Source organism: Oncorhynchus kisutch, linkage group LG28, assembly GCF_002021735.2.
Source record: "Oncorhynchus kisutch isolate 150728-3 linkage group LG28, Okis_V2, whole genome shotgun sequence".
Taxonomy (NCBI): domain Eukaryota; kingdom Metazoa; phylum Chordata; class Actinopteri; order Salmoniformes; family Salmonidae; genus Oncorhynchus; species Oncorhynchus kisutch.
This window is the reverse complement of record NC_034201.2, coordinates 27,756,908-27,772,685: the sequence shown is the minus strand read 5'-3', so window position 1 is coordinate 27,772,685 and position 15,778 is coordinate 27,756,908. Positions and strand designations below refer to the sequence as shown.

Here is a 15,778-nt window from a genome sequence, read left to right as displayed (position 1 = left end):
TGAATTCACATCAGAAAACCCAAACGTCACTTTTTAGGTTTTGAGTATCAGTTCAGGAAGATGGCCATGTAGCCTAGATAATCACCCCACAGCCAACATACTGTATCTTCATAACTGAAATTCTGATAATTCAGAATTCAAATAATTTAATACACATACAAAAGTGTGTGGACACCCCCTGAAATGTGTGGATTCGGCTATTTCAGCTGCACCCATTGCTGACAGATGTATAAAATCAAGCACACAGCCATGCGATCTTCATAGACAAACATTGGCAGTAGAATGGCCCGTTCTGAAGAACTCAGTGAATGTCAACGTGGAACTATCATAGGATGCCACCTTTCCAACAAGTCAGTTCACCAAATGTCTGCCCTGCTAGAGCTGCCCCCGTCAACTGTAAGTGCTATTATTGTGAAGTGGAAATGTCTACGAACAACGATTCCAGACTAATGAAGTCCAATTCGGGTTTATGAAATGAGACGCTTCCTTTTGAACATCCATTTTACATTAGATGTTCTGATTGCTAATTTGCAACTTGCCCTCAAGTTCAGTCCCTCCTCATTTTGCATTAATTCCTCTCATATCGTTGATTTCATAACCACTTATTAGGAAGGTGTCGACAGTGGTAGGCCCCACAAGCTCACAGAACGGGACTACAGAGTGCTGAAACATCATCTGTCCTCGGTTGCAACACTCACTACCGAGTTCCAAACTCCCTCTGAAAGTAATGTCAACTCAATACCTGTTTGTCAGGAGCTTCATGAAATGGGTTTCAATGGCCGAGCAGCCGCACACAAGCCTAAGATCACCTTGCGGAATGCCAAGCGTCGGCTGGAGTGGCGTAAAGTTCGCCGCCATTTGACTCTGGAGCAGTGGAAACGCATTCGCTGGAGTGAATCACACTTCACCATCTGACAGTCCGACGGAAGAATCTGGTTTTGGCGTATATGAAAGGAGAACGCTACCTGCTGCAATGCATAGTGTCAACTGTAAAGTTTGGTGGAGGAGGAATAATGGTCTGGGGCTGTTTTTGATGGTTTGGGCTAGGCCCCTAAGTTCCAGTGAAGGAAAATCTGAACGCTCCAGCATACAATGACATTCTAGACGATTATGTGCTTCCAACTTTGAGGCAACAGTTTGGGGTAGGGTCCTTTCCTATTTCAGCATGACAATTCCCCCATGCACAAAGCGAAGTCCATACAGAACTGGTTTGTCGAAGATTTTGACTCGCCTGCACAGAGCCCTGACCTCAACCCCCTCGAACACCTTTGAGATGATATGGAACGCAGACTGCGAGCCAGGCCTAATCGCCCAACATCAGTGCCCAACCTCTCTAATGCTGAATGGAAGCAAGTCCCCTCAGAAATGTTAGTGGAAAGCCTTCCCAGAAGAGTGGAGGCTGTTATAGCTGCAAAGGGGGGACCAACTCCATATTAATGCCCAAGATTTTGGAATGAGATTTTAGACGAGCAGGTGTCCACATACCTTTGGTTATGTAGTTTATTTTGGCCCTCTAATGCTTAGCTAATTTTAGCGTAGCTTCAGTAGATAACTAGTGTTGCTAAATCCTTCTTTTCAGATGCCCAGTAGTGTTCTAGCTGTCTTAGTCCCTGGTAATTATAGACACATAGTTTGTAGGAAAAGTAGTTTGCATTCCACATAATGTCATACCATGTCTTTGCTTTTGATATTTCGAATAAGCTGCTCTGATCTTTTCACCATTGTTTGAGTCAACATTTGCCTCGTGTACGCTGGTAGTGTCAATTACTGACATGGGCACCATGGGTAGAGGATTTATCCATGCTTTCCTGGGTTCACCCTCAATACGACGGGTCAGTTGGTCAGTTTAGCAAAACCCCACTGTAAGTGTGTCACGGCGTCCGTAGCACACTCTAGTCTGGCCTCCTTCAGACATGACACCTTTTGAGAGAGAAGCGAGACACCCATCCCCAGCGGGCACGACCGTTTCTGAAGGCTTGGTGAGACATCGAGCTGGGTTTTTCACTCTTGTTCCTGGGCTCAGCCAGCCATCCTATTTTCCTTGAACTTTTATTAGAATGAGAAAAGGGGTTGGCAGAATGATGCTTCTGCGCTTTTTATTAGAGGAGATAAGAGACACAGACACAGAATTGTATTATGGGACCACATTGCAAAGCCTCGCTTTTGCAAAGCTCCCTCACTCTCTCTCTCTCCTGTTCCTCTTGATATGTGACAACACAAGAATATCTGCACGAGGGGAAGGTGTGACATGAATCATGCCTCAGCTTTGCTAGCGTGCGACCGACCCTCACAATGTAAAGCAATGTCCACACTGCATATATATTACATTTTCCCCCCGCCTCGGAACACATGTAATAAGAAAGGCCCTGCATGTGTAGCTTACCACCAATTACTTGGCGAGGAAGCTGCTATGTAGACAGCCCTGCATACTAACAGGTTATGGAGCGTGAGGCATAAACGGGATGGGATCCACGCTCCAAAAATCCTGTCTATAATTTAAAGAACTCAATGTCTTTGGATCATGACTAAGCCATCCCACCTTAAATTGACTTACCGAATAGATTGAATTGCAAAGCCCCAAATGTGCGATACAGACCAAATCCCCTCTGGCCATTGAACAAGTCATTTGTGGACTTAAGAAGACCTCCCAAAGGGTGTTACATGATGTCATACATACAGTAATAAACAAGTTCTGTCTGAGAAACATTGACCTGAAGATCATTTGCTGACTATTCCCCACAACTGATCCAATAATTAGATTGATGTAGATTGATGATGTACATGTCAGTGCTATTAATTTAGTGATACTGTGAGATGCATAGACTTTCCAGATAAGTTATGATGCACCCTTTACTCATTTGTTAGGGTCACCACACCTATTTAGATACTGGCGTCCTGCTTGCCATGAAACATTTGCAAGATGGCGTGACTTAGTTTAATGCGTTTAAGTCTACTACTGACAGTACGAGCATGATGAACATCTTACATCTTTTGACAGCTTAGCTAATAGGGTTTCAGCTGGCATGACTAATACATCTATTAAAATGTGTCAGGGAAGAGACTTCTCAACGGTTAAAACGGGTCAATTAACTTTCATGTTTTCCTTGATATCAGTGTGTGCCATTCATTAACCAATCTTCCCATTAAATGCCATATTGAGTTTCAGTACCATTTTGATTTTGTCAATGAAATTAGCTCTTTATCTTAGAATAAATGAAAACAGCCTTTGCACTTAGATGTGCTGCATTATTTATATTCAGGCTCATAAGACACAGGAGCAGATGCTTGCTCTAAAATTCCCTTAACACAAGATTAATGCTGCCCTTTGAAAAGGTTGTAGGGCACTCTTCAGATCCTCAGCCAGCTGTTTTTACAGTGCTGCACAGACATTCTCACGACACAGAGAAGATAACACAATAGGGATGGCCTCACGTATCAATTCTGAATCTATTATTCAATTAAAGCAAAAGCTGAAGTGTGTGGAATGCTGTTTAGAAAATAGTCAGAGAGTGTTAGTACCTTAACAAGTAGATGTATTTCTGCTCATTGGTGTGAAGCTGTGTGAAGCTGTGTGAAGCCCAAAGCAAGCTGGAAGTATAGCTGTTGGATTTGTTTTCAGACATGCTTTTAGAAAACCTGCTGCATTGATTTGCTCCATTATTGATGTGTTTGGTTTTCCCGCCACCTCCTGCAAAGCAGCCCAGATAATATCTAAAAACATCCGGTGGATGTTTGCCATCTTTATTTGGCAGTATTTTGTTAAGGAATTGTGTAGAAAAAGACAAATCTAGGAAAATGAAATTTTGTCCAAATTCTGACAGGTGCACAGAAAAAAATACATTTTAAAACCGAAGAAAGAAGGTTGCTCCTTGAGTGGTCAAGTAATCCAAAAACATGAAATAGTCAAAGTGTTTATTGTGGTTCTTCTCTTTTCTTCCTCATAGAGTCTTGATGGGAACGTAATGGTGCGTAGTCACGCACGGGTGTCCTCTCTAACCCTAAAGTACGTGCAGTTCACCGATGCTGGCCAGTACCTCTGCACTGCCCGCAACTCCATTGGTCAGGACCAGCAGACCATGTACCTGGAAGTGCGCTGTAAGACACCTAACTTTTCACATCACACCTCACATCCGTTTTCACTGATACCATTTTTTACCAGTATCTTCAAAAGTTTCATGAATCCTCACGACAATTTGCAAATAACAATTTTATACTTTATCGATGAGATTGTCATGGAGAGGGATAGTTCAAGAAATTCTTGCTGGATCAGAAGTTACCAAAAGACACCTACTCTTGAATTTGACACACTTTACACCAGAAGCCATGGACCCATGACCTTTGACCCTTTGATTTTTCCTTTCTGCTGTGTGAGTAGATTTTAATGGATTGTTCACAGTATCTAGAACTCTGTAAGGACAGCTTTGTAGGCTTGCCAAAGATTGAATTGAATTTTCTGGCTTACAAATGGAATATGGGCTAGTAAATTTCAATGTTAATGAGTTCCAGACGCATCAGATTACAGTCACAGCCAGCTAACGGTACATAACACAGAGCTGTGCACAGGCAAGTGAGAGCCAAATCATGCGTAATCTCATTTTTGCACATTCAAATGTTCCATGAATATGGAGAAGGAAGAGAGAGAAAAAAATACAGTATGTACCCAATAATGAACGTCTAATTGGATTAAAATCCCTTTCCCCAAACACAGGCAATCTGCTCCGAAAACCAGATAGCATCACAATAAACAATTGATAGGATTGTGAGGACTAGCGTTTAGCCGGAGTCTGGCTAGTGGGTAATCAGGTTGTTAGTTCAGTGTTGCACAGTAATTAGTGAAAATAAAAGGTGCTTTGTCTTGAGCAGAGCTCTCTCCCTCCAAAATTAAACTCAACCAGATTGTACAATCAGGACAGTATCTACACATAGGAGGATTGAGACAATTGAGACACTCAATTCCCATTATCTGTGGTGTGCGATCTTTGTTTGTGCTACCCATGTGCTGATAGGAAAGTGTTAATGTCTTTTCTGTTTGGCCTTGGCTCTTTCGGTGCACATCAGTCTGTTTGGCATGAATATCTTATTAAAACAATGATTGTTTTAGCTCTCCTCTCGATAAGCAGGGTTTATTTTGAGAAATCCATTTAGCGGGGCAGTCTAGAGTAATTGAATGGCAGGGTCGTGGGCACAGGCTTGTCACAGACTCAGAGAGTGGGATGAGATTGCGGAAAAGGAGCAAGGCCTTATAGGGGGAGCGGGATGGAGAATCTGCCGATTTAGCGATGTCCATCAATCCCAACAGCTGGGGACAGCAATGGCATAAAGTACCCAGGGTTGGAACTTGAACCAAGGCCTAGCAGTGTCATTGGAGACCTTAGTATCAGGGACATATTAGAGAGAAGTACAATATTTTACACAGTTTATGTGGGGCCAGTGAATCCCAGGGTTACTTTCTTACAATATAAAACATGCTTGACTAAAACACTTTAGGGGTGTGTGCTAGATCAATAAATTGTGTTTTACTGACGACTGGTTGATCTATGCTTGCCATTTAAAGGCAAAGCAAAGAATCATATACACCAACAAATAAAAAGTATTTTTTACACGGTAGCTTTACTATTCACTATGGTGCACAAATTGCATAATTAAACAAATGTATGTATCATGTAGAGGTGCCGAATGAAGATTCAGCCTCTGTCTTATCTAGCTTTATTTTTACACTGAGTTGCTGGCTCAACACTTTTTCCTTGAATGCAACTAACCACAGCAGCTTCTGTGATTGTATTTCATGGTGTAGCACAAAGTTATTATGCTCACGATATGATGTATACAGCCTTATGTCCTCATAGAAAAAACAAAAAACAGAATCGGCAACTTTTTTAATGTAACATGTTTTTAGTATAGTGCTTACTGTGGGAGACGTATCCAGAACAATTTTTAAAAAACACCCTGAGTACTAGTAATATAGTATTCTAGTATTTATTCAGCATAGTGTTTCAGCTATTTATAGATTTTATGTCTGTGGTGGACAGGTTGCTATGTCTGCTGAAGTATGTTTATAAACAGAAGTCTGTGTATTGACCTTCTGGTGACCCCCTGTGCCATTGCAGATGCTCCTAAGATCCAGGGTCCAGTGACGGTCTACACCTGGGAAAGGAACGCTGCCAACATCAGCTGTGAGGTTCTGGCCCATCCGGGGGCCTCGGTGGTGTGGTTCAGAGATGGCCAGCAGCTGCCTAGCGCGAACACCACCAACGTCAAGATCTACAACACACCAGCCATTAGCTACCTTGAGGTATGGTACAATAGGGCTAAGATGGTTTAAATGCCTTTCTAAAGGATGTAACCTCAGTAGTTACATTCCTCCTGGGATTGACAACTACTTTTTGGGTTATACAATTTACAATGTTAAAACGCAAGCTCAAACTGGGTTTCTCAAGCAGAACATAGAACATATTTCTGCATCCCAAATGGCGCCCTATTCCCTATAGTGCACAAATTTTGACCCTATGGGCCCTGGTCTAAGTAGTGCACTATAATGGGATTAGGGTGCCATATGGGACACAACCCTTGAGTCTGTTCCCAGGACCTGGGTAGACACAGTCAGCATGCATGACCTGCTGTGCTGAATCTCGGGCAGTGAGACTTCCCATTCAAAAGTGAGTTTAATGCCCCGAGTCCCCTGAACCCAGAACACTCTCTGTGGCACAAAGAGGCCTGTATGAGCCGCTGGTACATTTACACTAAAATGCCTGGTTAATGTTCCGGAGGGTCCAACCGCCCCCACCACTTGATAATTATTGAGCAAGACGTGTGCAAGTGGTGAGGAACAAAAGGCACTGCTATCGTCTGGGATACGTCAGATCACTGAAGGAAGAAGATGTTGTTGATGCAGACATCTTATTTCTTCTTCTAGGTCACCCCAGATTCCCAGAATGACTTTGGAAGCTACAACTGCACAGCCACCAACTTAATTGGAACAGAGTCCAAGGAGTTCCTCCTCATCCAAGCAGGTCAGTAAACACGGCTTACTCTGTAATATACTGTACACAATGATTTCACCAAGATATATTCAGATTCATATGTATTCGTTATTGTTTAATTGATTGTGAATTCATTATGAAACTGTATAGCTGAACCAAGATAGCAATAGAAGTTTGTATTTTCATTTAAATGGAAGGAAAATCCAATGCATATAGTACAGCCGCCCAGTGTCATTACCACACCTCAAGCAGTCTCAACCATTTCTGGAACAGTTCAGCGGAGGCCCACCGTGAAGTTTGGTCTTGATTTTACTTTAGAAACCTCAAGTATTTTTCTCTGTTAGTTTCATACATCACATCTGGAGGTTGACTTACTGTTTATAGCTTCAAGATTAGTTACTTTTCAGTTGTTAAGGTGAAGTGTCATTGTGATAAAAACATAATGGGTATAATTTCCAGGGTGTTTTCAGACATATTGGCGTTTAGTGCAAATTTGAGGGCTGCTATTTTGGCTGACTATAAAGCAGTGCAGATGTCATGGGTAGGCCAAGTGTTTTTTTTGTCATCTGCAACACAGTGGTGACATGCACTTTAACACCTTTTTTAGTAGAGTGGCAATGTGTGCTTGTGAGTGCACCAATGGGAGAACCATGCTTACATTTTTTAAGCTCGTTTTTAAGCTCGTTTTTTAGGCACCCTGTGTCAGTAAACCATGTGCTTCTCAGAATATCATCCCAACATGTTCTTGAGTGCCTGAGACTTGCCAAAAGGATTTGGAAGATATCATTTGCATTATTCCATTGCAGTTGGCACAGCATTTCACATGTACTGTAGCTCCCCTCACCTGTAGTACCATGAGACTGCCAGCACCTTGAAACCGTTATTGACTGATCTCTTCACATGTGGCCCTATGATTGGATGAATCTGGCACATTTCTCTTTATGATTGGTTGAATCTTTGAAATCCTTGATCCTGATTGGCTACACATCCTGTGGGTCTCCAGGGACAGGATTAAACCTGTATGTTTCCGTGGTGTTGTGTAGATGTGCCGTCGGCGCCCGCCATCGAGCGCGTGGAGCCTTTCTCCAGTACAGCCGTTGTAGAGTTTGAGGAGCCCGATGCCAGCGGCGGAGTTGCCATCCTCAAATATCGGGCCGAGTGGCGCATGAAGGGCCAAGACTGGACCAGCAGGGAGTACGACGCAGAGGATGGTGAGTCTCACAGACAGACAGACAGACCAGAACAAGATGACATTGCCAGTAGACCAGAGCCATATACATACAGAAATGTTTCTGGAGTAGGCTAGTTTATCAAAGCAAGCCAGAAATGTGAACGTCAGCATTCAGTTTGAATAAGGCTTGTTCGTAGAAACAAGCCTAGAGTCAGAGCATTATCAATACCTTTCATATTGAGTCTTGGACAGTGTTCTCTTGGCGGAGACAAATCCACCTCAATGGGTCCTGGATAAATAACGTGTCAATAAAATATAAGGGGAAAGGGGAGACCTATTCAGTTGCACAACTGAATGCATTCAACCTTAATGTGTCCTCCGCATTTAACCCAATCCCTCTGAATCATAGAGGTGCCTTAATCCACATCCACTGCACCCGAGGAGCAGTTGGTGTTGGGGGTTAACTGCTTTTCTCAAGGGTAGAACAGCAGATTTTTCCTCCTTGCCGGCTCGGTGATTCAAACCAGGGACCTTTTGTTTACTGGCCCAACACTCTTAACCGCTAGGCTATATGCCGCCCATCAAAACCTATGTAGGATATTGGGGAAGATATTAGAATTTGATTATCAGTGCGGCAGCACAACGCGCCAAATCTGTCAGGGGCTAGAAGTCTATGTGGGCTAGAATCCTGCGCGTGTCCATTTTTTGGAGCTACACTCGCCCCACACCGGCCACATAAATTCTAAGCCCCACCTGATATCCGACATAAGATTTTTCTCCGCAACCTGACCTACCAGCATAGATTTGTTCTGAGAGCCGATCTGTGACCTGCCAAATAGTATTGTTTTTATGACTCCAGAGTAGGAGTAGTAGCGATTATTCCCCTCCCTGCATGAATTGATTTGTCTGCATGACTTTTCAACATTTGGATAAAAGGAAACCATGCCATGAATTAATGATATCTTTTTAGTTTTACAATGAGATGCGGCTCATTGACATCTTAAATCGCTCTGTTAAAATGGGCCTTCTAATTACCTTTATTACCTAATGAAAGCCTATAGCCGACATAACAGACCCGGCGCCAGGATCAAGTGACCAAGGGGACAGTTGAAACTCCACATGTTTGGTGGCACAGTAAACATAAAGTTCAAATGCCGAGACTCCAAAATCATTATTTTTGAAATCTGTAGCCTCTCTGCTGCTCTATATCAGCACGATGGAAAGCGCCCTACAGGTCAAATTTCACCCATGTATTGGCCCATTGATCGTCAGTTATCTTGGCCCAATGATCATCAGTTATATAATAAAAAATATTTTCTCCGCCCCATGGCAAAATGTGCAAAATTGCAGGAAATGAACATTAAAGCTAAAAATAATGTATATTCGCTGGCACAAAGGGGGCCGTTATAATGTTTTTCTCGCAAGGTGGGGGGGGGGGGGGGGGGTGAAGGATGTGGGCCACTGAGGACCCAAGAGCCACTGCGGCCCCTTATGAGTTCAGTTTTTTGTTGTCAAAGTTTTCCATCCATGATTTACAGCAAGTAAAACCAATAGGCTACGTAGAAAACCGGGGCGGCAGGTAGCCTAGTGGTTAGAGCGTTGGACTAGTAACTGAAAGGTTTCAAGCTCTAATCCCTGAGCTGACATGGTAAAAATCTGTCGTTCTGCCCCCGAACAAGGCAGTTAACCCACTGTTCCTAGGCAATCATTGAAAATAAGGATTTGTTCTTAACTGACTTGCCTAGTTAAATGAAGGTAAAAAAATAAAATAAAAACATGTAATAGCATCTGCAGTAGTCCAACCATTCTCTTCCTATGAACCAATTGCTATTAAATGAATGTTTTTGGACATAAAACCTGAGGCTAGGGTAGGATTCTAGACTAACTTGGTCTGGCTCCTCTGTTCCAAGATCAGCAGGAACAGTCAGAGGTGGAGGTGGCTGTGGAGCCATTATCCTGATGGTGCTTGTGGAAGGGTGGGTAGGCTCTGCACATGGAGCTAGCTGGAGCTCGGTAGCATCATCACTGCTGGGCTTGGCAGCGGCCTTTGTGGTTTGATGCTGCTGCTGTTACTCATCGCTCTCCTCCTTTGTGTGGGTACTTTGGTGAAGCTACATTCTGATATCCATTGTGGCATATTAAATGGTTTGAGCTAGCTAAATAGACTAAGGCTAACAACACAAACACTTTTTACAGCTAGCTAACTAAGACTGAAGCAGCTTCAACTGTTTATTTGACCCCACTACCGGTCAAACGTTTTAGAACACCTACTCATTCAATGGTTTTTCTTTATTTTTACTATTTTCTACATTGTAGAATAATAGTGAAGACATCAAAACTATGAAATAACACATATGGATCATGTAGTAAGGAAAAAAGTGTTAAACAAATCAAAATATATTTTAAATTTGAGATTCAAATAGCCACCCTTTGCCTAGATGACAGCTTTGCACACTTAAAAGCATTTTCCCCCCCGCTTTTAATGGTAACGAGAGGAGTCATACCTAACTGCCCAGTGGTTTTCCATAGCCCTCCAACACACATCGCGGTGGGTGCTGTCCATTATACTGACAAAGCGCAGCGGAGAAACCACCAACCTGTCACTCAATCATTTTTACTTTTTTGCTATTTTTATATAGGGACACTAGACTACAACTGAGGGGGCTAAAGTTTGAACTGAGGGGGCTAAGTCACTTTAGCCCCCTCGTGGAACCTGGCCCACGATATAACAAAACAAGACCTTTACGTTCAATATTGTTTAGATAATCAAATAGTTTAATTGAAGCTGAAATAAACAATTCCCAGAATTGAATATTGGCAGCAAAAATACATTTATTTACCACTCAAACTTTGACCAGCACACTGGTTTAAACTTGATATGGCTGCATAAGGTCTGAATGAACGAAAGCCTGAATTAAAGTAATAATTAACTGATAATAAACTGAATTAGCCTATCGTCAACAAATACCTTCTTGCACTTTTTGCTGGCTGTGTATCCAGCTACCGGGTTGTTGTCCTTGTCCACAATGAGTCCCAAATCCTTCCCAACCAAACTGGGGGTTTTACTTGTGCAGCACCTGTTTCCACGATGGTGTAGGTCTATTTCATAACCTTTCTTTTTATTTATCCTACGTTAGACATTTTTCTGTGAGCTAGGCTAGCCAGGGAAAGTACACTTGGCAACTTATTTTAACGTGGGAGGATGAAACATACATTTCAGCACTACACAAATAATAGACAGTTCCCTGATCCACTGCATGCATGGCTGGTAGCCTATACAGTAGTATTTGGTAGCATTACCTTTAAATTAATAAACTTTGGCCAAACGTTTAGGGTTGCCTTCCACAAGCTTCCCACAATAGGTTGGGTGAGTTTTGGCCCATTCCTCCTGACAGAGCTGGTGTAACTGAGTCAGGTTTAGGCCTCCTTGCTCACACACGCTTTTCAGTTCTGCCCACACATTTTCTATGGGATTGAGGTCAGGGCTTTGTGATGGCCAATCCAATACCTTGACTTCGTTGTCCTTAAGCCATTTTGACACAACTTTGGAAGTATGCTTGGGGTCATTGTCCATTTGGGAGACCCATTTGCAACTAAGCTTTAACTTAGTTAAAGATGTTGCTTCAATATATCCACAGAAATGTTCTTCTCTTGATGCCATCTATTTTTGTGAAGTGTACCAGTCCCCCCTGCAGCAAAGCCCCCCCCACAACATTTATTTGTATTATTATTTATACCTTTATTTAACTAGGCAAGTCAGTTAAGAACAAATGCTTATTTTCAATGACAGCCTAGGAACAGTGGGTTAACTGCCTGTTCAGGGGCAGAACGACAGATTTGTACCTTGTCAGCTCGGGGATTTGAACATGAAACCTTTCGGTTACTAGTCCAACGCTCTAACCACTAGGCTACCCTGCTGCCCCACATGATGCTGCCACCCCCGTGCTTCATGTTTGGGATGTTGTTCTTCGGCTTGCAAGCCTCTCCCTATTTCCTCTAAACATAACGATGGTAATTATGGCCAAACAGTTCTATTTTTGTTTCATCAGACCAGAGGACATTTCTCCAAAATGTACGATCTTTGTCCCCATGTGCAGTTGCAAACCGTAGTCTGGCTTTTTATGCCGATTTTGGAGCAATGGCTTCTTCCTTGCTGAGCGGCCTCTCAGGTTATGTCGATATAGGACTCGTTTTACTGTGGATATAGATACTTTTGTACCTGTTTCCTCCAGCATCTTCACAAGGTCCTTTGCTGTTGTTCTGTTATTGATTTGCACTTTTCACACCAAAGTACGTTCATCTCTAGGAGACAGAACGCGTCTCCTTCCTGAGCGGTATAATGGCTGTGAGGTCCCATGATCCCATGGTGCGTACTATTGTTTGTACAGATAAACGTGGTACCTTCACGCGTTTGGAAATTGCTCCCCCCAGGATGAACCAGACCTGTGGAGGTCTACAACTTTTTTTCTGAGGCCTTGGCTGATTTCTTATGATTTTCCCATGATGTCAAGCAAAGAAGCACTGCGTTTGAAGGTATACTTTGAAATACATCCACAGGTACACCTCCAATTGACTTCAATGATGTAAATTAGCCTATCAGAAGCTTCTAAAGCCATGACATAATTTTCTGGAATTTTCCAAGCTGTTTAAAGGCACAGTAACTTAGTGTATGTAAACTTCTGACCCACTGGAATTGTGATACAGTGAATTATAAGTGAAATAATCTGTCTGTAAACAGTTGTTGGAAAAATTACTTGTGCCATGCACAAAGTAGATGTTCTAACAGACTTGCCAAAACTATAGTTTGTTAACAAGAAATGTATGGAGTGGTTGAAAAATGAGTTTTAATGACTCCAACCTAAGTGTATGTAAACTCACAGAATGTGATTCGCAACACAACAAGCTCCTGGGTTTGTAAATGTTTTAACATTTTATTTAACGTTTCTGCAATATAATTCTTCTGAACCGCGAGCTGACCTGCAGGTTGAAATCATTTTTTCATTCCACCCACTAGCTGATTTTTTTTGCGGGTCAACTGTGGGGAACCGTGGGTATCCAACCTGATGCAGGACTCTAATGTGGGCACATCTGTTGGTCTGTCTGTCTTACTCTCAAATGGGATATATCAGCAGATTGTTGACAGGCTCCTCTGTCAGCCCAGAACCCAGGGGCCACTTGTCACAGCCCAGCCTGATGCGCGCACACACACACACACACACACACACACACACACACACACACACACACACACACACACACACACACACACACACAGAAGCACCCAAACTAAAGACAACTTGGTTCACACACCAGTGACTGCAATTCTGCACACAGACACACACATAACAGCCTGCCAATAGACATTTGCACTGTGAAAGGCCTGCCAACAAACACACACAGATACCTAGTTATGGACTAGAAAATATTCACACACACACAGAAACAAAACACAAACAACCTAAACATATGGCATCCTCACACACACTCCCCCCACACACACAGTGTCAATCAATAAACCTCCCCACTCACTCACTCAAACAGACAAGGGCCAGCCTCTACGCTCGCTCATACACAAAAAACAGTGCCAACATACCCCCTCTCAGATCACTCTCTTTTCCACCACACTGTCTTGCTCCTCGACAGAGAGGAGATCACAATAACAGCCATCACTCTGTCCTGCCCTCTGCTCCTCTTAGCAGAGGCCTCCCATTGCATCACTCATCCTAGAGCAAGGTTCCCCAACTGGAGGCCCGTGGGTAATTTTATTTGGCCCTTAAAGTTTTCTGAGCAATTTTGGGACATAAGACTGTAAAAACACCAGCAAATCAGCTCCAAGTAATTTTAATTTAGGAAATATATTCCAAAGTATTCCTATGCATAGTAGAGTGATCGTATACAAATGTAAGCAAGGTTTGAAATGATTATGTTTTAGTCAAATATTATATCGGTTTGGGCTTCTTGCAGTCAATTTGTAGTCTACAAATGATTTGTAATTATGTCTGGCCTGCTGACCATCCACTCAACAACAAAAAATCGGCCCAGGGTTGAATCTAGTTGATGATCCTTGTCCTTGAGCCATCCAAGACATTACAAGTGGGCTTCATCAGCCGGCCGGGTGACTAGGTCTGTATCAATGTCTTTAATGGAGCTTTCTAAAATCCCCCTTTTTTCCGACAGGCCTGAGCATGATCACCATCGTTGGCCTGAAGCCCGAGACCTTCTATGAGGTCAAGATGTCTGCCATCAACGGCAAGGGTGAGGGCGAGAGCTGCACTCCTCTGAACTTCAAGACAGAGCCAGTCCGTAAGTGCTTCCCTCCTTCCTTGTTCCCTCCTGCAGAGAGATAGCACTCACCTAACCCGAATGCTTTTCCTCCCTATCACCACCTCGTGTAGTCTAGCCATCCAACCGCAACCACCTATCCCCCCCAAACTCCCAGCGCCACATGCATAATGCATCTTCCTTCTGATCTCCTTGAAGGACCAGCCACTGCACTCCAGGGATGCATTGCCAACTGCCCCCAGCCTGTGTGTCTGTTTGCATTAGCCTTAGCGGAGTTACCAACAACCGGATGTTCCGGTTTTCAGGGATACCTCTATTTTCACCCTAGCTTCCTTTTCCACTGAAAACTGGATGTGGGAATTCAACTGAGGTGTTTCACTTATGCCTGTTATGTTAAGTTAGGTTTCATAGAAAGGTTAGGGAAGGAGAGGTGGGGACCTACGTTTTTCAGCTAATGGGTGGTGGAAGGGGGGCGCCATCCAAATTTCCGTCCTCCCCCTCCCTTTCGCTGGTCCTGGTGACCGTAGTGTCTGTTTGTGTTTGTCACACACACACACACACACACACACACACACACACACACACACACACACACACACACACACACACACACACACACACACAGGCCTACAGTGTTTTACCCAGTTCTGGTGTATTTTGTCCTTCTCTCCCCATGGGATGTTGTTATTTCTAGAGGGCTAGACAGCCCCCTTCCCTACCCCACATACCACCCCTCCCAACCTTCAGAGTATAATTTGCTAGGTGCAGAAAGCATATTGTCTCGTCTCTATCTCTGTGTGTCGGCATTCTCAGTCTACACAACTCAAACATTTTCCATTTATTGTGAAGCTAACTTCAGTCCGTGCATTTCTGCAAGCTGTTTTGGGACAATGTCCCTCTTCATGAGGACAATGAAAGACAATATCTACGATGACAACTGTAAATGTTATCAGAGCACAATTCTTTGTCGTTTTGAGATTTTCTCTTGACAGGTATCTGATAGATCAATTCATGCTAATGCCTAATCATTAAATGAAAGAAACAGCGCTCGCATCACTCACACTACACAACATCAAAAACTATTTTGACAAATGTCATTTAAGGCTGCTATTTTGGGACAATGTCCCTCTTCATGAGGACAATGAAAGACAATATCTACGATGACAACTGTAAATGTTATCAGAGCACAATTCTTTGTCGTTTTGAGATTTTCTCTTGACAGGTATCTGATAGATCAATTCATGCTAATGCCTAATCATTAAATGAAAGAAACAGCGCTCGCATCACTCACACTACACAACATCAAAAACTATTTTGACAAATGTCATTTAAGGCTGCTATTTTG

General features: G+C 43.0%; 1 protein-coding gene across 12 annotated transcripts in view; it reads left to right on the top strand.

The window, feature by feature from the left end:
• The window catches only part of LOC109872500 (neural cell adhesion molecule 1), a 307,284-nt gene that overhangs the window by 247,452 nt on the left and 44,054 nt on the right, over nt 1-15,778 (top strand). For all 12 annotated transcript variants that reach the window (XM_031807513.1, XM_031807514.1, XM_031807515.1 and 9 more), the window contains 5 exons: nt 3,945-4,095; nt 6,108-6,292; nt 6,914-7,010; nt 8,024-8,191; nt 14,329-14,454. In XM_031807513.1, coding sequence (XP_031663373.1) covers nt 3,945-4,095; nt 6,108-6,292; nt 6,914-7,010; nt 8,024-8,191; nt 14,329-14,454 — 727 coding nt within the window. The remainder of the gene's footprint in view (nt 1-3,944; nt 4,096-6,107; nt 6,293-6,913; nt 7,011-8,023; nt 8,192-14,328; nt 14,455-15,778) is intronic.